Below are 26,361 nucleotides of genomic sequence, written 5' to 3'. Positions count from 1 at the left end.
AAGTCACTGAAAGAAATCACTACCCTCATGCTGCCCAACAGAACATTTGCAAAAACCTGCCAAAGCATCCCAGGAATGTAAAGCAGAGAAATACAGCCAACTTCCCCACCTAAAAAACACTCAAGAGCTGGCATTTTCTTGTTTATCCAATCACGCCACTCCCCTACTCAGCCTTCCTCTAACTACAGAGGGAGCTGAGTTCCTGGGAGCTGCAGCCGTGCTCTCTCTTGATCCTCTCTCTCCTTGCTCTCTCTGTTCACCTCTTTTCCATAAGCCTCGTGTTAGATTTTCCTCTCTTCACTTCCTGAACATCTCCCGTACCCCTTCAACTCCATTCCGTCATTTACTAGTTCTTCTTCCTAAAATCAGACTATTTTCCTAATTGCCCTGGGAAATCTTCCCTAGAGTTTGAAATCACCTTCAAACAGTGCCTTCTAGAGGGCTATCTCACTATCTCAGTTACTTCCAAGTAACTTCTCAGTGACTCAGCTTTTTCATCTGCAAAATGGGATAAGAGCTGCTACCTTTCTCATTCTTTTGGAGGTTAAATGACATCGCAGGTGAAGTCCACAGACTAGTGCCTAGGGTCTAGAAAGTGTTCAGTAAATATCAGCTATTACTATTATGTTTGTTTTAGCACATACCACGTGTACATTTGTTCACTGCTAAGTTCACTTGTACCTAGTTGTATATCCACATGACTCTAGTGTAACCCATACGAGGGATGTCTTATTTATCATTTAATCCTCATCATGCCAAAAATAACATGGCACAGAGTAATACTGGGGATCTAAGTGTCTTTTGGGAGCAAGGGGAGGGAGAATATGTCTAGTTTTGTTTTCTATTTCTTTCTGAAACGGTCTACTGATTTTTTTTTTTCCTTTGGGAAATCACTTTCCCTCTCTCTTAGTGTATGTGAGGCTAACAGTCCTGGGCTCTATGCTCTAGGGCTCTCAGACTTATCCAATCAGAGCCCAGTATCTTCCTGGTCCTGGTGATTGGTTCAGAAAGGGGCATGTGGCCAATTTGCACCAATGAGATCCAAGCCCCCAAAATTTCCTAGAACAAGAGAAAAGCAAGACTTTCTCTTTCTTCTGGAGCTGACAAAATTAGCTGAATATGACCCTAGAGTGGCTAGTGGGCATCCTGCCTCCACAAGAGGAGAACATAAACTTTAAAAACAACAACAAAGCAAAATCAATACATTGAAACATAGATTCAAACAGGAGAGAGAAATAGATTCATAATCATAGCTTTTAAGCACCTGGATCCAATCATTCCTGAAGGGTGAATGGCCTTGGGCTTTTCCATTACATGAACTAATAAATTCCCTTTTGCATAAGCCTGCTTGATTCATCAGCAGTGAAGAACCTTACCTACTCAAAAAGTGTCAAATAAATGTTTTTAAATTGAATTTTTCTCCAGCAAAGACCACAGAAATATGAAAGGAGAACTAAATAGACCCCCTTTTCCTCTCTTGAGTCTCAGACTTCTTCAGGCCTTGTGAAAGAGGAAGATAGAGAGATGTACGTCTCTTCCTCCTCTTGAGAAATGAATGTCACAATTTCCTCCCAGAAAGCTGATAGTAATCATCTATTTGGTGTGTAGAGAATATTTTCATAGCAACAACCCCCAAGTATCCTCAAAGATAACCTAGCAATTACTTTTATTTCCCTCATACAAATAAGGATAGTACAATTTAGAGGCATTCCCAGTCACACGTCTAGAATCTGGCTGAACCCCGATGCATCTAACCCAAAGCCTGTCACTTTGCCTTCTCCAATCTGCGCTGGTAATTATGAAGATTTCAATCCTCCCACAAGAGGTATGGTGCTTCCTGATTTTCCTTCAAGACAACAGACAGCACAAGCTTTTAATTTTAAATGAATAATTTTTAGATGACAGTGCATTCTTACAGTTCAAATTAGAAAAATCTACAGTGGAAATTGTTATGCTTGCCCTCTCCATCATCCATTCTCCATCTCATCCTAACTCCATGAACAATTACAACTTTATTAGTCTTGTGTACCCTCCAGATTTTCCTGGGTGAATTCAAGTATTTACTTTACATTTTCCCTTTTGTAGATAAAAGATAGGATGTTTTACAAGCTGTTGGCATTATGCTTTTTCTTTGAACAAATGTATGTTGATTTATTTATTTAGGTACCTGGGATCGAACTCAGAACCTTGTTGCAAGGCAGGCCTGGTGCCACTGAGCTAAATCCCAGGCCCTGTATGCTGTACATTAAAATTTCACATGGTAGGGCTGCCAGAGAAGGTTGAGGTGGAAAGAGAAAAGCAGATTGTCTTTGGGCTGTGCAAACAGCAGAAACCAAAAATCTCTCTCATTTCCAGAAGAGGTGGGCTGGGCAAAGCTATGGTAGGTCAGCCCCACAGGTCCTGTGGTTTTTATTCCCTAGAGATAAAAGGTTCAGGACTGGAACAATGAGCAAGTTCTCAATCTCAGATGGGCCAGGAAGTACAAGTCATCTCAGGGGAGTAATTAGAGGCCAAAACTCATACGCTATGTGAAACACATGCTGCCTGTCCTTCCTCTTTCCACACTACTCTTGCAGACCCATGAACAACATCTATCCCTAAGACAGATGCTTTTGGATTCATCCAGTTCAATGAAAAATGCGTGTGCTTCTATTTCTTGTTTCATTATAGTAGAAGAGTGTACATCCAAGATATGGTGAGATCACAAAGGGGACTGGTGTTTGAAATAAAGATAATGATAATCATCCCTAGAATAATTACCATCTAACTGCATACTAAGAAGAACGGGCTGCAGATCTATCTGAAGAAATGAGTCTCAGCTCTAAATGGCGATGGAGTTTTTCAAACTAGATCATAAGCAATATGCATTAGAGGAGAAACTACAGAGAGCCTGGGCTTTTAATAGCCCTTTTCATGATCTGTTTTCTCCCCATTACCTATTCTCAACCAGTCTTAAACTCTGCAGAGACTCAACAGCTTTGACCAAGAGGGAATATTTTAGTCAGGGTGATACACACACATAATCCCAGCATTCTGAAAGGCTGACGAAGTAAGGTCACAAGTCAAAGCCCAACCTGGGCAATTTAGAAACTTGGTGAGACCCTGTCTCAAACAAACGAGGGGGTGTGCTGTGCTAGGGACACAGCTCACTGTGAAGGCGCTGCCTGGGTTAAATCTCCAGACACACACACACAGAATATCTCATTTCACCTTTGACTGTGCAGTCAATGGTAGGCAAGTTTAGATACGAAATACATCTTAGTGATACTAAACTAACCAGATTAAGACATTCTCATTCATTTAAATATCTACTTCAATTGCCTGGATGTAAGGCATCTAAAAATTTTCATATCTTAGGCCAATATTTTTATGGGGGGAAGTATAACCTCTAATAGTCTTTCTTCTTTAGTTAACCTATGAACAGTATATGTTAAAACATCGTCAACTCAAACTAATAGGCAGGAGGGACTAACCAGTTTAAATTAGTAAGGTGTGAGTAGAAATTTCCTAAAATCCACGTTTCTTACTTTAATATACATATCTAATTAGAAGAGCTTTCTGAAGATGATTAAAAAGTTTGTTTTCTTGAGAATTCACACATTTCTCTCCTCTACCAACCATCTTCCTACACAACAGAATTACAAATTTGTATAGAACGGAGTTCCTCTGGCAAAGCTGGCCCAGTATTAGACTAAGTGACGAAGGCTAAACTACACCTGATTCCTGATCACATAGTAATGGATAAAGGTCACTTAACTAAAGTTTTACTTTCGGCTGGGGGTTTAGCCCAGTGGCATTGCACCTGCCTCAAAAGTGCAAGGTCCTGAGTTTGATCCCCAGTACAATAAATAAATAAAGTTTTTACTTTCCAATAAACCCAGAAAAACAAGGTTTGGGACAACGTAATTTTTTGCTATATCAGAAACTATAATGATTAAAGTTTGACATCAAAGCTAACTCAATTTTGACATAATCCTTTCTCCCAATATGTCACTCCTCACTGTTTTAATTTTCTGATTGTTAGGATGATATCAGGGTCTCATTATTCTTCTTGAAGACTGAAAAACTAGAGAATGGATCATAATATATATATATATGTATATATGTTCCTTTTATTATATGAGTATATTCTATGCAATAGACTTCTATAAAAATATATGTGTACATATTCCTTTTTTTTTTTTTGGTACTGGGGATCCAACTGAGGGTCTTGTGCTTGCGGGACAGGAGGCGGAACCAGTGAGCTAAATCCCTGGCCCTGTGTTCATATTCTTAAAGAGGTTTAGAATACGTTCTGTGCAGAAGTAGTCTATACACAGAAATCTATTATATAAGATATAGTCATGTATAACAGTTCAGAGCCTTGTAGAATAAGTATTTTCTAGATAATATTTATGTATAAGTTAATAGAATATTCAGTAAACTTTTATATAATAGAGTACTTCCAGAGAGGAAGTATTCTAGCTTCTGAGAAAGCATCTTCACATTCTAATCTAGCCCCTGAAATTTAGCAGGTAACCACAGGCAACCTTTCAAACTTCTCTTAGTCTCAACACCTAAAGTGAATGGATACTTGGATAATTAAAATGTCTTGTACTCACAAGCACAAGGTCCCGAGGTCAATCCCCAGTACCAAAAAATAAAAAATAAATAAAATAAAATAAAATATCTTGTGAAGTGTTTTGCACAAGTACAGAGTAAATAAGTATCCTTCTTCCCACTTTCCCCTGTATATGTTTGTATCTCTCACTGATATAGAATGAAGATTCAAGCCAGACTGATAAGGTTCTAAGATATTAACCAGAAGCCCCAGGACTTAGGGTAATTTATTTAAATTTTCTGTGCTCCACTACTCCTTCATTTAAAACAAACTCAGCAATAATGTCAGTGATCTGTCAACATCTGATTTTAAATTGATGATTAAATTACCATTAATGTTTTGCGCTTGGTTTATCCAAGGTTTTCTTTAAAAACAAATTATAGGGCTGGGGCTTTAGCTCAGTGGTTGCACCGCCTGCCTCGCAAGCGCAAGGACCCGAGTTCGATCCCCGATACCAAAAAAACAAAAAAACAAAAACAAAAAACAAATTATAAGTGTTGGGAGGAATACAGACGAGGATGGTTTCCGTTTTGCAAGATGGATTAATTCAGGAGCTCTGTGGCACAGCAATGTGAATATAATCAATACTACTGATTTGTACCCTTAACATGGTTATGATGATAACTTTCTTTCTACCACAGTTAAAAAAATTAAATTATAAAAGTTTTGGACTATGGAGTGCTATATAAATTTTGAGATGAAAAACTAAATGAAATTTTAACTGCACTGATATATAAGGAGTTTTCTGTTTTTCAGTATTCAGTCTTCTTTCCAACCAAGTGTTTATCCTCTTCTATTCCTTGTATGGCCTCTTATGCCCATCTTATAATAAGCACGAAGTAAACACTTGTTGTTTGGAATAAAGAAACATCACAAGTACCAGTTTCAAAACCTAGACAGAATGCATTTGGGAAGCGCATTTGAAGAAAACTCAGACAAAAAAAAAATGTTCTAAGCGTAGACGGGCAAATGCTTTTCACCTAACACAAAAGAAATAAGAATTAAGGTGGCAACTTACATTCCAAGTGGGAAACTGTTCAGGAAAATATGTAAGCCAAAAAAACAGTCACTTTCCAAGACTTAGCCCTACTGATAAGAACTGGATTCGTATCACAGGATGAAAAAAGACCAAACAAAACCACAACGGGAAATAATATGCAAAGGAAATAAAATAATGAACTTTCCTGACATGAGTTTTCTGACCCAGGCCAGAAGGAGTTCTGTAGTACTTTTAAAAGTATTTAAAGTGGCACCATTCCAAAGGAAAATGAAATTAGGAAATTATCCACCCAAGTAAGGGATACAAACAATGGGATTCTCTCTTAAAACAATGCAAGCTCACTTGTCTTGCCCCAATGGAAACCACATTTTATTAAGAGACTGATGGGAACATTGCTCCTTTCCACCCCATCCCCCTTAAGAATCACATGTGACAAAGAAAAGAAGGAAAGTAAGTTAACAATAATGCATTTCAGTTTAGTGAGCATGGTTTTTTAAAAAAATGTCATTATAAAACTAGAAAAGTGGTGGTATCCAGGACTTCCTTGAGACAATTTCTACAGAAAGCTCGAGAAAATGCTTTGCTTCCCATAGAATTTCCCCTAGGAAAGACTGGGTCCGTAAGATACTAGTGAGCTCCATGGAGCCACAAGTTTAAATCCAAAGCTTAGCTTGGATCAAACAAGATACCATTCTCCAGAATGTACAGGATGCCAGGGAATCTCCTCAATTCCATTTAGAAACAAAGGTTTATGGTTTATATTAATCTGCAGAAGGCAGGGCCTGGTAGCCTGGCCACTCTGGCTATTTTAAACTTGTGATAGAAGGTTCCTGTATTTATGAAAACACTAATTTCAATTATGACAAACGCACATAAACCTAGTTCTTGTATTAGTCTGTCCCATAAATGGGCTTTACCACTCTATCAGACCTACTATGAATAATAAATACTTCATAAATAAAAAATGGGACCATGATTCTTTCCATCCACGTGTGTAAGGAAAGAATGAACCAAGAAAAAGATATACATATAACTGGTAGAAAAAATAAAGAGGAAAACTTAATCTCCTTTATATGTAATATATATTAGATATAAAGAAGAAAACTTTTATCACCATCATGTATTTTTAAGAAAACAATAGAACTTTTTATGTATGGTAAAATTATTATATGTGTGTCTTCTGGCCAGAGAATTTCTAACACTCATTTAGTCCAAGTTCAGTTATATAATACAAATAGTTGAACTAAAGCACAAACCCTTCTTTGCTTCTCTTTTTGGTCAATGATGCCCTCTCACTGACCTTTATGTTGTCAGACATAGGAACATACAGCTACCTAAGTTCATTATCCATTCTTGAGAATATGTCCCTACTCTATCCATTAAGTTGGTAAAATATTCATTTTGTCTAGTATGGCCTTTCAGATTTTTTAAACAACTTTCATTGACATGACCCTATAGAAGGATTGAAAATGTGCATATTTTATCCCTCCCATATTAGCACTTTACAAATCATGCAGATTCATGTGATAAGGCCTCTCTGGCCCCTTTCATGAATTCATTCATTTCACAAACACTTACAGAATGTTTAACATAGGCCAAGCAGTGTTCTAGTTGCTTCAGGATCTTATCAAAGAAGAAGACATAAATTCCTGTCCACGTGGAATTTATAACCTAATGGCAAATGAGGCCAGAAAGCAAACAATAGCAAACAACTTATAAATACCAGAAGGCAAAATGTGTTAGGTAAATGAAATAAGTAAGAAAAAGAGGAATCTTGAGCGCTAGGAAAACTACTTCATACCCACCTGGATGGTTATAATAAAAAAGACAAATAATAACATATTTCCCAGAGTATGAAGAACTAGAATGCCTGCACACTGATGGTGGGGCTATAAAATGGAGCAGCCACTTTGGGAAACACTGGCAGTTCCTCAAAATGTGAAGCATAATTAACTTACGACTCACTAATTCCATTTCTAGGTATACAACCGAGAGGAGCAAAGACATATGTCCACACAAAAACTTACACACGAATGCCCCTAACAACATTATTCATAAAAATGCAAAACAGAAACAACCCCAAATCCATCAACTGATGAATGGATAAATAAAATGTAATTTATTCATACAAGGGAATATTCTTCCATAAAGGAAAGAAATAAAGTACTGATACATGCTGCAAAGCAGAAGGAGCTTGAAAACACCATGGTAAGTGAGAGAAGTCAGTCACAAAAGATCATGTATTTATTAGTTTATATGAAATATCAAGAACAGGCAAATCTAGAAAGATAAGAGGTGGGGCTGGTGAGGTTGGGGGAAATGAGGGGTGATAATGCGTATGGGATTCCTTTTTAGGGTGACGAAAATGTTTGATGATGGCGGTGATGGTTATGTAGCTTGTAAATAGTACTAAAAGCCACTGAACTCATACTCCAAATGGGTGAACTACTCTGCAGCTCTATCTCAACAAGGATTTATTAAAAAAAGTGCCATGGAAGAGAGATTCCACATAGGATGAACCAGACAGATCCCACTGGTAACACAGCATCCTGAAGGAGAGAGGAGTGGATGAGCAGAGAGGAAATCTACAGGAAGAGTCACACCTGGCTTTTCATTTCAAAGCACCAGAGTGCCATCAAAACCCACACAAGATAGAAGGGAATGCATGACCCTGTAACTATTAAAGAAATTCAATTTACAATTTAAAATCCTTCAGGGGCAGACTGTTTCAATGGTTCATTCTACCAAATTTTTGAGGAAGAAACAACATCAATCCTACACACTCTTTAGTGGGAGGAGAAGAAGGGACAGCTCCCAACTGATTTTACAAGATCAGGGTCACCTTGATAGCAAAACCAGAAAAACAGTACAGCACATATAAGAGAAGAAAACTACAGAACAATATCACCAATTCTTAGCACCATGCTCTAACCAACTGAGCTAACCGGCCAGCTAAATATCACCAATTCGTAATAAAAAATAGCCCACACAATCCAGCAAAAAATGAAAGGAACAATAAACCACAACAAGGTGAAGTCTACCCAGGAATGCAAAACTGGTTCAGTATTCAAAAACCTATCAAAGTAACCAAACATAACAGTAGTCAAAAGAAGAAAACCCACACGATCATATGAATACAGAAAAAGCATTTGAGAAATTCAACATCTATGTGTACATAATAAATACTCTCAGCAAACAGGAACTAAAAGGAACTTCCTCAACCTGATAAAGTGCACTTAGAAAAAATCCTCAGCAAACATCCTACTTAATGAATGCTTTTCCCCTAATGATGAGAACAAAGCAAGGATGCCCCCTTTCACCTTTTCAGTTGATGTGTAGTAGAAGTCACACCTAATGCTAAAGCCAAGAAAAGAAATAAAAGCATATTAACTAGAAAAGAAGAAATAAAAATCATTCCCATTGACAGATGACATAATTACCCAGAGAACCCAAGGGAGAAACTTCGCTAGAACTACTAGAATTAATAACTGAGTTTAGCAAGGTGGTATGATATAATTATAATTTTATAAACTAGCAGTGAACAACTGGAAATTAACAATTAAAATGTTAAACAAATATATATATCATTTATAATAGCTTAAGGGGACAAATTCTTAGATATAAATTTAATACTATTTTCTCAAAATTAAAAATGCTAATGAAAGAGACAGAAGAGCCAATTTAATGGACAGGCACACCTGGTCGTACATTAGAAGCTTCAACAAAATAAAGATATCAATTCTAGTCAAACTGTAGTATAGGTTTAATGTGATTCCAACAAAATCCCAATAGTAACTTTTTAAGAATATAATCAAACTGACCCAAAAATATAAATGAGAAGGCAAAGAAACCAGATTATTTAAAAACAATTTTAAAAATAATAAAGTGGGAGAAATCATACAACCTAATTTTCATACTTAAAAAGTTACAGTAATCAAGAAAGTATGATAGTTGCAAATAGACAGATAGATTAAGAGAACAGAACAGCGAGTCCAGAAATAGACCACACATATGTGGCCAATTAATTTCTGACAAAGGTGCAAAAGCAATTCAATGTGGAAAACTGAGTCTTTCTAACAAATGCTGTTGAAAGTTCTTAAGCAAGACACCAAAAACATAAACGGAAAAGAAAAAAAAAGATAAACTGTACCTCATTAAAATTAAGAAATTTTGTTCTATAAAAGGCACTGTTAAGGAATGAAAAAACAAGCTACAATATGGCAGGAAATATTTCCAAACATTTCTGACAAAGGCATTGTACCTAGGAAATACAAAGTACTCTTAAAGCTCAATGTAAATAAAACAAAATATCCAATAAAAATTGTCCAGAATACTTGAACTGACTAATGAGGATATATAGAAGAGAAATATGCTCATTGATTTTTTAAAATGATAAAAAGGCAACTCAATAGAAAAAGCAGTCTTTTCAACAAATAGAATGAAATAACTACAGATTTATATGTGAAAAATGATGTGTCCATTTAAACCTCATACCTTACATAAAAATTATCCCCAAATTGATCCTAGATCTAAATATAAAGCTATGAAAGCTTTAGAAGAAAATCTAGGAGAAAAATCTCTGTGATCTGGAGTTAAGCAAAGAAACCTGAGACATCTCACCAAAAGCATGATCAATAAAGAAAAATAAATAAATGACTATCAAAATTAGACATTTTTTGCTCTGTAACTTATTTTGAGAATGAAAAGATAAGCTACAGAAAATGTTTGTCAATTACATCTAACTAATAACTTTATTAAGAACCAGGTAAAAGACTTGGACAGAAACTTCATAAACTTGAACATGTAGAAGGCAGCTATTACACGAAAACAAGTTCAGTATCATTAGCTATTAAGGAAATCCAAATTTAAACCATGACAAATGCCGCTACATACCTACTAGAATGTCTAACACTAAACTAATGACTACACATCTGTGTTCACAGCAACTCTAGTGATCACGGTCAAGAGGTGGAAGCAATCCACGTGTCTACTACAAATAAGTGGATAAATAAAATGTAGTACACTGTGCAGCCTTCATAAGAAAGGAAATCCTGTCACATGCTACAACATGGATGAACCTTAAAGGCACTATGCAAAGTGAAAGAAAGTAGTCACAAATACTGTATGATTCCACCTAGATGAAGGATTTAAAGTACTCAGATTCATAGAGAAAGTAGAAGAACAGGGCCAGGCACGGTGCTGCACACATATAGTCCAGCTCCTAGAGAGGCTGAGGTGGGAGGATAGCTTGTGCCCATGAGCTCAAGTCCCGCCTGGGAAACACAGTACAACCCTGTCTCGGAAAGAGTAAGGAAGGGAGGGAGGAAGGAAGGATGGATTACCAGAGGGCAAAAGAAAGTTGTTTAAGAGGTACAGAGTTTTAGTTCTGCAAAGTGAAAAACTTCCGGCAAACTGTTTTCACAACAAAGTAAAATACCTAACATTACTGAACGGCACATGTAAAAATTATTAAGATCATACATTCTATACTTTTTTACAGTAGTAAAAAGTGATGACAATTCCTGGATGATTCCATTTATGACATTCTTGAAAGCACAAAACTAGAGCTGCAGAATCGATGAGTGGCTGCAGAGGATGGCAGCTGGGGGTTGGGTGCCCAGTCCCGTGATGGTAAGAGGGACTTTAGACCCTGATTATGGGAGCGGTGACACAAAACTAGACACATATTAAAACTCTTAGAACTGTACACACACACACACCTGGAAAAACAAAAGATAAAAAAATCCGAGTGGTGCATGACCAAGAGAATGACCTCTCTTGAGAAGGTCGTGATTTTGGCTGCAGCTACTGAAGCAAACGACGGGGGGAAGGGAGTTGCATGTCTGAGTCCCACTTAAGACATCAGAAAATCTCAGAAGTCTGCACTGGAGTTGTCACAAAGAACAAATATTTCTTATGTTTCTTCCTGTAGACTATAAACTCACTGGGTCCACGGAAGCAGCCAAAGAGAAAGGCAAGGAGGGATGAAGTTTTTCAAAAAGCCAGATAGCTACTCCTGTTTCCTAAAAGGGCAAGTGTCTGACATAGCTGGCACAAAACAGTGACAGGACAAAGCTCCAACCCCTACCCGAGGGGCTGCAGGCAGTCTAAAGGGGATGCTAGGTGTCATCTTCAGGGAATACTTCCAGGATGGCTGCCAAGAACATCTCCCTGAGACCCTGAGGGCCAGACTGCCGAAGCCAATCCAGCTGCCTCTTGGCTAGGACCTTTATCTTTCTTCCTTGAGAGGAGTCACTAAGAGACAAACTGAAAATATAAAGCAATGTTCATACTAAAAGGGAAGGTAAGAAAAGTTAGGGAACACCCACGCTGGCTCTGGTCTGGAAAAGCTGAAAGATGTATAAGAGCAGAAAAAACAATACAGTGAAGGAAATGACTGAGAAAAATGGTTTGAGGAAGAAAAGAGGAACCCAACCTCCAGCTGAGAGACTGAGGAGAAAAATGCCATACAACAGAGAGGGAATGCTGATAGCGCATGTGTCTCTGAAACTGTGCAGCAGGTGAGAGGCAGAGGAAGAGGGCCAGCCCACGGACATCGGCCAAGGGGGAAGGACAGGGCCACGTCCCTCACTAGTCCGCCATTCTCTGACTTCTTGTCAGAACCACAAGTCACACAGTGAACACTGAGGAACCAGAGCTGCCAGCCCGAAGCCCTGCATGGCTCCTAGGAAGAATGCTATCCTCATGCCAGGTGCTTCTGAGGACTTGATGCCCTGAACTCCGGAGATGTTTACCCATGGGAATAACTGTCCTCCCCAGAAGTAATCTGGACGGTCCTGCTTAGTAGTCAGAAGTCCTGGTAGGAAAGAGACAGGCAGCAAAGGTGAGCTGTGGTTTCTTCTCTCTGAAGAAGAGAAGTGAAAAGCTGTTCAAATTGACGGTGTGGAGGACAAGGTGTATTCTGTCTGGACAACAGAATTCATCCAACAGTGTGAATCTGACAACATCCATTACATGAAAATAGATGTCACAGTCTGGGAAGACACTCTTCGAACTGGCTTATCAAAGAGAACCTGGAGGTTGACTTAGAGAGTGAGGAAAAGCACCCAGCTAATAGTATATACATCTGGATACCATGGAGGACGGCAGCCAGGGCAGAAAAACAATGCTAGAGAGTCCTGGTGCTTTTTTTTTTTTTTTTTTTTTAAAGAAAGGATACAAGAAGCTTGGGCTTGGAGTTCTTTCATTAGCAGAAGACTTACAAACAAAAGAGACCTGCGATGTCAGCCTAAGAAAGTCCTTGTGAGGTAGTGAGCAGGATTCCTGAAGACCTGAAAGAGACAGAGTTGGCATAGGGGAAGTCAACTGTCAGGAGGAGGCATGGATGTCAGAACTTTATAAGGAAGGTATGCACCCACAGAAAAATGCAAGGAAGGGAGGAGATGAGTACCAGAGAACATGGAGAAGAGGATACAAGAAAGAACATAAAGTTGATTGTGAGTAAAACACATCACCCAGTTAGGAGGACCGGATGATGATTCCACATGTGGAACATCAAATAAACAGGTGATAGGCAGGCTGATGGCAGATTTTGACTCTCTAGACATTTATAAGATATTTATCCTACTGATAAATTATTATTTTAATAACAAGATGATTCCCTATTCTGGACTGCATTCTATAGAATGAAAATGTGGTGGTGGAGCAAAAATTCTAAGACTTTTGCAGAAGTCATAAGCTTAGCATGAAAACTAGCTCAGAAAGGACAGGTGAAGCATGGCCACACACAAGGCCACATGGGAGACCATGAGAGAGAGACCTGTCAGGCTTACTTCTTTTCTTTTCTTTTTTTCTTCCATACTGGGGATCGAACTCAGGACCTTGCACTTGCCAGGCAGGCATGGCACCGCTGAGCTACATCCCCAGTCCTGGGCTGATTTATTTTCCTCAAGCCATCCTGCCTGGGGCCTGGAACTCAACAAAAACCAAGGAATCTAGACAATTTTATATGCTCCTAGAGTGAGACACTCTAAAACTGAAAATAGCGAAAGGGAGTGAAAGAACTTTAAGAAAAGATGGAAGGATCATCATGTGACAATGTCAACTAGGATATATATTATACTCTAATACCACCTCCCGCCATGTAATGAGAGTGACACATTCTGGGAAATGTGCAGTTTGGCCATTTTATCACTATGCAAATATACAAGAATGTCTTTACATAAACTAAGACAGCTACATCATGAGGTTTGCATAATCTTACGAGACCACTGTCATATATGTGGCTCATCACTGACTGAAGCATCGTCATGTCGCCGTGGCTGTGTCTTAATACATGCATCAACACATGTACATGTGTATGTATGTATGTGTATACACATGCACTGGTGCATAGTTAGAAAGAGTGGAGATGATCTGTTTTAGGTCAATAGAAAAGAAAGCTTCCCTATGACTGAGTTGTGAATGAGGGGTTCAGGAAGAAGGTCCGGGACTCCCTGTCGTCAGAGTTGCTGGCTTTGGGGTGATTCCTGCCCAGAGAGAAGTAAATGGCTGGCAAGGCCTTTGACAGTCCTAAAATTCCAGGGCCGGGGATTTAGCTCAGTGGTTTTGCTGCCTGCTGCGCAAGCGCAAGGACCCGAGTTCGATCCCCGATACCAAAAAAAAATACAAAGACAGTCTTAAAATTCCCAATTTCCCATGAAAACTCAGAAAATGTTTTACCATAATAATAAATATTATTTGGTTGTTTTTTGCAAATGTATTACTAATATCAGGTTTCGGGTATGTTACAGGTGAAATTAATATTTGTAAGTTCACTTGGGAACACAACCATCACACTCAGCCATCTAAATGCAGTTCTGGGGTCACCATCAATGTGTAAGTTAGGGACTCTTTGTAGTCAAAGGCAACTACGCATTATTTCAATTTCCAAAGGCATTGTGAGTTGGACTGGATGTTAACAACCATCAAAAAAGCAGCAATGTATGAAGGATTCTGAACTTGACTCCACTAGGATGGCTTCTCGACTTGTGGTTGGATGACCTGTTAAGAGTCTGGCTCCTAAATTTGATGTTAAGAAAGGGAGCCATGATGGCAGAATTGTAGAGAGTGGAATCGAATGCTTTGTTAGCCATGGTGCTGGCAACAGCTATGGCGATGATCCACTACAAGGTTCACGAATGTGAGGCAACTGATTAAGTAACTAGGTAAAGTTGATATGCAATCTGCAACTCATGCGGCTGCATAACAGGACTTCCCAGAGGGCTTCCCCTGCTTCCTGCCTGTGCTTAACGCCGCCTGACCACTCCACCGGAAGCTCCTTCTCATCTTCTCTACTCCAACCCCTTGCTGTGTTTTTCTCTTCTCACTTTCTAATATTCTCCCTAACTCATTTGGGTTTGCTTTGTCTCTGACCCTATTAGAATATAAGCTCCGAGAGAGGAGGAAGATGGGTCTCTTTTGTATCGCTGAAGTCTGTAAAAGTACAATGATGCCCTGTAATCGTGCCTGACACACCATAGATGAAGACGCTCAGTGAACAGCACTGAGAGGACAAATGACTGCTTTCTAATGTGTAAGCAAGGGGCGCTATTCAGGCCTGCATGAGCTGCACGGCCCTGGCCTGGTTCTGAAACCCTGCCGCAGTATATTGGGGAATGGGACCCATTCCCTCCTCTTACTCCAATATGATGAGAGGGTGAATGATAGATGAGCGCACTTACACCTTCTTAGTGGAATGAGATAGACAAAAGTCAAAATACTGTCATTTATTAATCCAAACAGAGCAGTCCTTAACAGATATCACCTGGGAAAGTCCTTTAATGTGGCCCTATTTTATAAGACATGGGAAATAATGGCAGGCAGCAATATTATGCCTCTGCAGTTATGGAGAATATTCTACTTTACTATGACAAAACATCATTTTGATCTTATCTGACCACATTTCTCCATGTGCACTGCTGAAATCAGAACTGTCAGGTAGAACAAAATTATTCTTCAGACCAGATCCTTTACCAGGAAAAACTGGTATGAAGCAACTCCATGTATTGGTGTCACCTGTCAAGGACTGATCACGATTTATCTGGGCAGGAAGTCACTTTCAGGGATGTAGCAGAGAGCAATGGTCAAAAGCACTGGGTACAGTGCCTTGTTGCTTGGGCTCCAATGTGGCCTCTGGGTTTCCTTGGAGAACTCAACCCAACTTCTGGGGTCCAGTTTCCTCATCGGTAGAAGTGGATAACAGTAGCTCTTGAATTCCATAAGGTTGTTCTGATGATTCAAGGAGTTAATATGAATAAAGTTCTTAGGACAGAACCTGATACACTGTAGCATTCAGAAAACTAGCCATTATAATTATTAGGGAGTGTAGAGCACTTCGGTGAACTACAGCTTTACCAGCTGACTCTCTCTAAGTTAATCTGATTCCTAGAATGCTGATAGTTATCTAAAAATCTAGACAGGCATTCCTTTCCCATTATTAACAAGGCAAATAAAAGTAACTATTTTAATGGAGATAAACTGCTTTGATTTTCTTTGGGAGTATAATTTACTTTTATTAAGAGCAAAAGATAGGAAAGACAAAACTTCCCTAATTATTTTATCAGCTTCTTGATAGTTGTATAGGGTTGTAATTATGATCAGCATAGTTTGGGTTAGTATTTAAAGTTGTCTTTTTGTCCCATTGTAATTTTTGAATCTTCAGTTTCTTTTATAAAGTCCTAAAGTACCCAGTCCTGCAGTTTTGCTTATAGGGGATATTCAATACTTAAGCAATTCAAAGCACATTTTTAAAGTATATACCAAGTAGAGTTGTTCTATAAAGCACCTCTATAAAGTGGAGCAAAGATGAATGAGATCATTTCTGCTCTTAAGTGCTTTATGATAAATTAGGAGTGTAAGAGAGACAGATAAACTAGAAAAGTCAAAGTACATTTCCTTGGTATCCACAGGGGACTGGGCTCAGGACACCCCCTGGATACAAAAATCCATGTTATGCTCTCACATGACATGGCATAGTATTTGCATGTAACCTATGAACATCCTCCCACATGCTTTAAATAATCTCTAGATTACATATATCTAATACAATGCAATGCTATGTTGTGGTTGTTATACTGTACTGCTTAGGGAATGACAAGGAAAACTAGTCTACACTTATTCAGTATAGGCCATGGTTTTTCCTCTAAAGACCTGTGGTTGGCTGAATCCATGGATGCAGAACCCAAGAACAAGGAAGGCAGAATGTAGTCACGTCCCAAAGGAGAACAAGCAAAGGAGTGCAGATTCAAGGTCCAGAATGTTCTAGGAAGGAAAGACACACTGCTGATTCTTGAATTACTGGGAGAATTTCATCATGTGTAGCCAAGGGAGGAAGGTGTTCAGAGGGCGAGGGAAGAGGAGGAGGAAAGGCCTGATGCCAGGAAGGTCTGAGACATGCTCAGTGGGTGACCCTGCATGAGAGAAGTCCAAGGTCTGTGGACTATCAAAGAAGTAAGGCAGGAGACGTCAGTTTGGGTCAAAGTGAGGAGATCCAAGGAGTCTGGGATTTATTACGGAATCGATGTGCCCAGCCATATGTTTGGGGCAAGAGGTAACAGGACAAACATTCCACGGAAGGAATATTCCAGCCTGGTGGTGTCCGGAAAGGTGGGGTCGGGGAAAGGAACAAGTGCTTTGCCCACCTGTTATGCTTTAAATCTAAAAAGGCCCCAAAGCTTCGTGAGTTTGGAAGGCTAACGGATCGCGGCGGTGCTATCGCGGACTTGCCTTTAGGAGGAGGGGCTGGCTGGAGGCGGGTCCCTCGGCCCGTGAGCCGGCTCTCTCCTCCTCTCTGCTTCCTGCTCATACTGTGCTACAGTATGAGCAGCTTTTCTACGATGCTCTTTCTGTTTGAGCCAGCCAACCACGAGCTGAAACTTCTCAAACTGTTGACGAAATAAACCTCTCCTCCTCTAAGTGCAAAGTGCCGGGTGCTGCGTCTCAGTTGTGAGAAAGTGACTAAGACACCACCACTTGCTTCCCAGATTCACACCTCTGGGGCAGCTGCTGCCTGGGAGAGCCCTCCTCTCTCCACTCCCATGGCTCCTGGGCTGTAGCATTCTGGCAACATTAACTCTAGCACTGGAGGTCTACAGTCCAAGGAGTCCCCTTCCCCAAATCCCTGCCCTGTGTCCCACTTTATACAGTGACTTTCTGCCAAGTTGAGTTTTTTGGTAAGTTTTTGACCTATTTATCTGTTCCCTTCTTCCTCAAAAAAGTTCAAGGTCCTGTTTGAGTCTTCCCAATCCCCTTCTCCAGCACCAGCTGGCCATGAATCCTATTACAATGGTCCAAGCACCCTCGCTACTAAGACCCGCCTGGATTTCTCACTACCACTCACCTGGATGCTCCATGACTCTATCCCACCTGCCAGAACACACACCATTGTCTTATGAAGTACTCTTTGCTCCAGCTGCCTGGCCAGAGACTTGGTTGCTCTAGGGTTTCTGACAGCCTATGCCTTTCTGAACCTCCTCCTTTGTGCTCAGCTTACTCCAGAATCCAGCTTCTCCTTAGCTTCTCAAGCTTTTTATAGCTAATAAATCCCCAAGGATAACAAAAAAGCTACACTGCAGTAATTCAGACATGATAAGGATCAGACAATACAGACTGAGAGGACAGGCTGATGTCAGAGAGACCCTGTACTAGGAAGAAATAAAGCAAAGGTTTTTGGAACTAATAGGATGTAGAAGACGGAGAGAGACAAGGAAGAGTTAGTGAATTCCATGTTTCCAAGTCTAGATGCCAGAGAAAGCCATGTCTATAACGGCAAGGAGAGCTGGCATGGGCAGGATCCTGGGCTGGAAAGCACTTGTACACAGGGCTTCTGGCAATTCCTCTTCCTTCACTCCTCCTGTGTCCATTCACAGCACTCAGCAGTGCCTACCTGTCTAGAACACAAGCTCTTTGAGGGCAGGTTCCTTGCTTGCTGCTGCACTGCTGAGTACAGAGCAATGGCTGGCATGTACCATGTCTGCAGTGCAGATACACACAGACCATAAGTATGGGTTGGGAGCTAACATGCTGTCCTCAGGCAGGGCTACCTGTTAGGTGATGGGTACGTCTCTGAGCATCAGCTGTAGCGTGGGCCAGTGTGAAAGATGTGGTATTGAGAAGAAGGGCACCTCCAGAAAGAGAGATGGGCTAAGGTACGTAGCAACCCTGGACGAGAGGTGTAGAGGGGATAAAAAGGGGATCAGGTAGAAAATTCAAAGACAACCAAGATATCCAAACCGCTTTTATAAATCAAGGCAGGGCTACCGAGTAAGGGGCAAATGCTGTGGAGGCAAAAACGAATGAAAACGAGACAGTGACATCAGATTTAGCAATTAGGAGGGTAGGAGTAACCTCAGTGGACGCTGGCTAGAGAAGAGAAAAGGGCCTGGGAACAAAGTGGAAGCAGCAGGTACAGGTGGGTTTGTGAGGCGCTTGGTCTCAACGGGAACAGACTATATAGAATTCAAGGGAAGCAATGTGTAGCTTTGGGGTGATACATGCATAGTTAAAGGGCCACAGGAAGTACTCTCTCCCTCGTCTAAAACCAAAACACAACAGGAAAAACTTATTATGTCGCATATGACGTTTGGAGTTCTAAAGATAGGGAACAGATAGACCTTTAGCTTAGGTGGGACCAAAACAGGGCCCTCTCTCCCAGGAGAATAAAAGCAGTAAGAATAGCTAGCGGGGGTAGCACAGTCATTGTAGCCATCACAGTGTGCGTAAGTACACTTTTTAATGTTCATACAAAAATAAAATAGCCTAACAATGCATTTCTGAAAATGTGTCCCATCATTAAGAAACACATGACCACAGCTGGAAACGAGGGCTACTCTCCTGACCTAAAACGTAACAAACAAGGACAGCCTAAGTCAGAGTCAGAGAATTTAGGTAATTTCCTGCTTTAAAACAATGTCAAAGGATTAGAAATTGGGGCACAATCCAAGTTTGCCTTAAAGGACAAGATGCTCTTTGGAAAGAGCATTCCAAAATACAGTTGACTCAAGGGCAGGCCTATCTCTCCAACAGCACGTGTGTTATTACAACAGCATTAATGAATTAGTGTTGCACCTACTGCTAGCTGAAAATTCCTACAACAGAAACCCATCTAGGAAAAGTGTTAATCATTGTGTAGTGGAAGACAGTAAGATTCGTCTGTGTGATATCAAGTGTGCATATCAAGCCAGGAGTTTAAGAGAAGAGCAGACATAAAGGAGTTAACTTTTCTTGGAAGAAGTTTACCTTCTTTCATACCTTCAGATATTGTGGGCTTTTCCTAAGTTGAGCTTCATAGATTGCCCAGCAGCACATAGCTTTGATCATATCCAAACACCTCAGTTTCACTGTTTGGAATCATTTGTTAAAAAGAAAACCTTTTCCTTGGCTATTTCAAAATATGTCAGTTCTTCTCTAGACATCTTTATCTGTTTTTTAAATTTTTCTCTAGACATTTCTCTAACATCTTTCTTTAACACACAAAAAAGCCAACATATCACACACCATTTTGAGTCTTTGTTTTAAGCTCCACTGATGCTGTCTACACAGCAGAAATCATAGCCTTAAAAGAAATATAGAAACAATATGACAATCATTTATAATTAAAATAAAGTGACAAGAAAGAGAAAGAAGTTATTTGTTTTTAATAGACATCTTCTAGGAGAAAAACGTTAGCAGTCCAGAGTCAGGCAAAGGGCAAGAGAGACACTGAACAGGCTTCTTAAGCTACTGCCCAAAGCCCTACTACCCATGGTAACCATGGCAACTAAAAGAACAAGATTCTCCAGCCACTTAGGAAAATAGGACAGGAAGACACTCAAGAAGTCCAATGTGGTTCCATCTACACCTGAAAAACAGGGACTTCTGCAGGGGGACTCAAAGGAGTCAAGGGTCTCCCTGAGAAGCCACAACAGAGTCTGGAACTAAAGCACCTAGAATTTGGTTCATTCAGCTCCCCAATTTTGCAGATGAGGAAACCGAGGCCCAGCAGCTGAATCTGATTTGATCAAGGTCACCTGGTACCTCAGTGGTGGACACCCACCCCACTGTCCTCAGTCTGCCCAGCACTCTGTCAGTGAAGTCGCACTGCCCTGCCCAGCCCAGGAAGCCACTGATGAGAACCTGTTACAGAGCTATCGCTATGTCCTCTAAGCCAAGTCTCTATTCTTTTTGCATTTTTAAAAATTATGGATATTTTCTAATACCCACAAGTAGGGAGATGGGACTAACCAACCTCCTCATGTACCTCTTATTAAGCTTAAACATTTATCAACTCACTCCCAATCAATCATCTTCTTTTGGTACTAGGATCAAACTGGGGTTCTTTCGCTTGCAAGGCAGGCATCGGCACCACTGAGCTAAATCCCTGGGGCCAATCAATCTTCTTTCTTCTATACTCTTACCCATCCAACCTCTCCTCCAAGGTAATTATGAAAGAAATCTCAGTTATCATTATTTCCTGATAAATGAAAATATCCAGAGAAATTATATAGCTGCAAGGGCAGAGGAGGCAACTCTCTTCAGGGAGTTCTGCTGTCCCTATTGCACACCCGTGTGTTGTGTACTGTATTTTCTATTCTGTTTCACAACTCTAGGACTAACAGCCAGTCTTACCTCAGTGCTGACCAACTAGGTATGATCTGTGATCTTACACACATACTGGCAATATTAAACTGCGGTGCATGAGGAAATCTGATGAACGGATTATTTTGGACAGTAAGCATGCAGGAAGCTGGACTTATATCAAGAGATAAATGCTCTTATTCCTTAAACAAAACACCACTGACATCTCGCATTTGTTTAAACTGGGCTTTGTTCTGGCCTGAGATTTAAAGCCAATTTCCTCCATGGATCCATAAGAAAGGCTCTAAATAATGTAATTCTTAAAGTTTAATAAATCTACAAATTAAATTAACAGTGAAAAATTTTGACACCAATGGGTTATGGTTGGCCTAGGACAGAGACCCACTTATTAAACCCAAGGACATGATGGAAAGTTACAGTTAAACGACACGTACTGCCACACTTTTTCATACGGCCATTTAAATCTTGCTCGTGGAAAAAAAATACATCAAAAGAAGACATTTAAAATGATTTAATTAAAGGTAAGACTCTGCTGCCAGGACCAGGTAGACAGATACAGAACTGTGTGTATGGAAAAGTGATGCTTGCCATCACAATGTTGATACATAACATCTCCACACTAATTTTCTATTTTACTTCCTCCTCCTTATACAGTAAAAATTTTTTACATGAATCTACAAATAGATATTTTAAAACAAGAATATATTAGAAAGCCAAAGTCAGTACAAAAAACAGGGCAAATCACAACTCGTGAATTGTTTCGCCCTTAAATGAAATAACTTCATTTGAAAAATAATGTTTTCTGTAAAAACCCTACAAAATCTAATTTTCTAGCTTTTGAAAAATTTAACACTGTATCCTCTCTTGTCACACAGTTTTGACTCTCATACCTGCTGAGGTTTCTCGAAATTTGTCACTGGTCTTCTTTTTCCTCCATTTCCAAGGCTTGAAGATTTTACCGATGGTGGACAGTTTCCCCTTTCTCTTGAAGGGTGGAGTCTGGGAGCCTGCTGGAGGGCCATCTGAGTCTGCTATGGAAGCTCTGTCCAGTCCATCAACTGTATAATGAAAAATCAGGTCAGACAAAGGCTGCAATAAAAGTTTGAAACAACATCATCTATCCTTTCCTGGACTGTCAACAGCAAGCATAGCTACTCTAATTGGAATCTCACATGAAGTTTATTTTGTCCCACTTTGCAGCCAGTAGGACACCTCTGATATCAGTCAGTCAATCAATCAATCAATTAGAAATTAAAGACCTCTTAGGTAATCAGTTTGGGGAAATTAAAAAAAGTAAGAAACTTACATAATAGGTATGGACAGATGAATAAAGAACTGAAAAACACAGCTGAATCCATCTGCAACAACTACATCAATATTTTGTGCAGGAACAGAGTTTTCTAAGTATTCCTGAAATAGGATGTTCCTCCGGAGGCTGGTCTGGCATTCTCAGTAATGAATATCACAGTCGTGGTGTGCTTAAAGCCATGGTTTCTCCTTTACAAAATAAAAGTTGGTGCCAGGAAGCTAAATTCTATTTTTAAAATGCTAAAACTGTCTTTTGCTTCTGTTACAGGGAAGTTCTCAGCTTCCAATAAACTGATATCTATCACTAACAAAAAGAAATATGTGGAAAGAGTGGATATCCTGCGTGAAAAAACAAACCTTCCAGCCAGGCACCAGGACACACTCCTCTAATGCCAGCGCTCTGGAGGCTGATGGAGAGTCTGAGGCCAGCCTGGTCACACAGTGACACTGTCACAGGATAAAAAATTAAAAGGTGGTGGTGGGGGACATGTAGCTCATAGCAGAATGCTTCTGAGTTCCATCCCCAGTACCACAAAGAAAAAAACAGAAAAATCTTTGTATCCTTTCATCACTTTATTAATCATAAAAAGACATAAAATCTTAAGTTCCTTTGTTCTAAGCTCTAAACACAAAAGAGATAACAATGATTTATATTACCCTAAATACCAAATTTTTGTGGCTGGAAGCTGCATAGACTGGATAAATTGTGGTATTATTCATTCAATAAAATAGCACTTAAAAAAATAAAAAAATAAAATAGCACTTGGCAATTTAAAAAAAGCAGATGGATAAATATCCAATAAGGTAAAATACAGCACAATGTTAAGTACTGAATCTAGGGGTATAATTTTTTAAAATCTCTGTACTTTGGAAAACTTTCATAATAAAATATGGGGGAAGGGTGACAAACAAAAACTGAACAGCAAAAACTTTTGATTCTGAGAGTATGGAGTGGACTTACTTAGACCTTCTTATCCCTTGTGCTAATACCATTGCATAAAACCACTAATACAAACAACAATGTGAATGAATGTTGAAAACATCATGCTGAGGAAAGCCATAAAGAAAAAAGTACACACTAGATGGTTCAAATGAAGAAAGAAAATCAAAACAGTAATGTCTTTTTGGAATGAAAAGGAGATAAGAGTTAACTGAGGAGGAGCCTGAGGGAACTTTTTGGAGTAGTGGAATCTGTCTCAATAACGGCTGGATTATGTAAAACTGGGGAAATGGGAGGGGTAGGGGAAAAGAAAGAAGGGAATGGAATTAATATGAGAAAAAGAAACAATGGAAACAAAGTCTTTGTAGATAGGGAGGGCTGGAGGGGTTGAGGGGTGGACAGGGGAATGGGGAAAAATAAGAACCAAGATGGATTATGTACAGGTGCAAATTTCCAATGATGAATGTCATTATACTGTATACCTTAAATGTACCAATATAATTAATTAAAACATTGTTATGCAATTTACTTTATGTAAAATTTACCTTAGAAAAACCACAGAGAGTGAAGTCTAATTAATTTTAGGCATTGTGAAATGCTTAGAGGTGACTTGTACTGATAGACATCAAAATAATAAGTGGACAAATAGGTGGAAAGAGAAGATAGGTAAGTATCGATAAAGTAAAATGTTAGGTGTTGAATCTAGGTGTGGATTTGCATGTGGGGGTGCGATTCCTTTATCTTGTCTGTATTTTCTTAAAACTCTCACAATAATATACTGGGGGAAACCAGAAACTTCTGGTCTTATAGCTAGAAAGAGCAGGAACCAAGAAGATGGAGCAAACTCATTCGTATTCCTCTTGCTAAATATGTAAAACTTCAGAGCACTCCTGTATGTAATTCTGTATGTTAAAAAGGAGGAGAAGGGGGAGGAAAGGAGGAAGAGGAAGGAGGAGGAGACTTGGTAAGGTGAGGAGAAGGCAGACCAGCCTGAGATCTCAGGACCCAAGGGCTTTCTTTTTGCCGTGTGTTTCCCATACACGTAGCTGGAGAAGTCAACAATGAAGAAACACCAATGTGGTGGAATCTCAATCCTCCGCCTGCTGAAGTCTCCTCTAATTTCAGGTGTGGTCTGGGCAGGGGTGTCCAGAAACTACTTTCCCAAGGGTCCGAACCCTACTTTCAGCTATAATACAAGAGACAAGGGAGGGGGGCTGGTTTTGAAGCACAATCTTCACTTCTACTCCTAACTGCCTTCCATGACTAGGAGGCAGACCCAGGGAGGAAGTGAGCGTGTGGTTTCTCTTCTTTATGCTGAAGCTCATGGAAGAGCTTCATTTTGAACAATTTAAATGTTGTAAAATATAAAGGGGCTGACTGCTGCAAACAGAGGGACTAAAGTTTCCATCTCAGATTCATCTCTGTGGTCCCTGACAAACTTCTTCATATCATCATTTCCATACCACGGAGTGGGAACCTCACCTCCCAGATCACAAAGTGTATCTGGGTCCTTGCCATGCCATAAGAATTCTGCCTTCCACCTGAACCAGTGATGCAGAGTCTAGTTTTCTCTTGTGAACAAAAATGAGCAACAAAACCGAACAATCAATAATTCCCTAAAGGACAGAGGTGGCAGATGTAGCGATGGAGGGGGGTGGCTGATGAGAAGTGAAAGCCTTAATGTTAAATTTATGAATATGCAAGAGATCAAGGCAATGGTCTTTATTGTGCATTTGCAGTTCCATCTTTATCTCAGCTCTGTAAACAGCCTAGGCTGGTGCCAGTGGTCACAGCAGTGGCTCACATACCCCTCTTTCCTGACAGAATGAATCCACCTGTGAGTTTTATAATTGTTGGGCTGTTACAGTAAACCACAGCTATGATGGTCCCATTGGCCAAAAAGTACCTCTCTCAAAGCATGAAGTGAATAGGACTGTTGCCTACTTCTTTTAAATATCAGGATGGGATTTTAAAATTGTGTTTGTTTTGGTTTTGTTTTTTGAGACAGAGTCTTGCTATGCAGTTTAAGCTGGCCTTGAACTCACTATGTAGCCCAGGATGGCCTTGAACCTGAGGCAATCCTCCTGCTTCAGCCTCCGGAGTGCTGGGATTACAGGCGTGCGCCACCATTCTCAGCCCCATCACCTGCTTTGAGTAGTATGAGCAGAATATTAAGTCTCTCCTTTTCTTTGGATACCCAGGATCCTGGTGATGCCACTGCTATTTCTATAACTTTTCTTTTAAACTGATTTACCATGAACATCCATTTGAAACTTCCTGTAAGTTTTCACATTGAAAGTGAATTTTCCATTTACACACAAAGAAGAGCAAATCACCAGGAATATCCCAGATGAAAGGTGCTATTTCCTGACTGTTTTCATTGTTAATTTTTGCTCTACTTTCACACCATTAGACTTGTTCATCAGAACTTCCCTTTCACATAAGAGATCTACATTTTTAGATACAGCATATTCTGAAATACAGTCATTAGCTACTTGAATATAGAAATTTCAGTTGAAACGGCTCAATCTATTTTCCTACTGAAACAATCCCACAATTGCCAAGAGCTCCCCACACTACCAACTGGTAAGATTTCAGAGAATACATGCAGTCTTATTTTTCATTTAAACAGAAATTCATTAAATACACAGTATCGGTGACTACAAGCCCAAAAATAAATGAGCCTAAGTATTTGTCATATAAAATAAATTATAGGTTTGAAGTGTTCCCTTTGAGAACTGACAACGAGTGACAGGGCCCCTTAGGAGAAGTAAGTCCATTTCACATGAGAGTGTGCAGTGTTTTTACAATAGCTACTGTGATGTGACATTTCTAATATTCATTTTCCTGCACACGTAGTTATTTCAGTCACCACAGAAGTGAGACATGTGTGGCACAGTATTTCATCTCACAGATTTCGTAGCTGAAAGATGAGTT

General features: G+C 39.8%; 1 protein-coding gene across 10 annotated transcripts in view; it reads right to left on the bottom strand.

Moving 5' to 3' along the window:
* Nucleotides 1-26,361, bottom strand: part of Phactr2 (phosphatase and actin regulator 2) — a 271,825-nt gene that overhangs the window by 66,526 nt on the left and 178,938 nt on the right. For all 10 annotated transcript variants that reach the window (XM_021259313.2, XM_021259314.2, XM_087190061.1 and 7 more), the window contains exon 2: nt 22,067-22,234. In XM_021259313.2, the coding sequence (XP_021114972.2) occupies nt 22,067-22,234 (168 nt within the window). The remainder of the gene's footprint in view (nt 1-22,066; nt 22,235-26,361) is intronic.

This window comes from Heterocephalus glaber, unplaced genomic scaffold, assembly GCF_053883595.1.
Source record: "Heterocephalus glaber isolate CG9 unplaced genomic scaffold, H.glaber_assembly_v1.0 deba00001550, whole genome shotgun sequence".
NCBI lineage: Eukaryota > Metazoa > Chordata > Mammalia > Rodentia > Bathyergidae > Heterocephalus > Heterocephalus glaber.
Note: the sequence above shows the minus strand (reverse complement) of the source record. Positions and strands in the feature narration are given on the sequence as shown.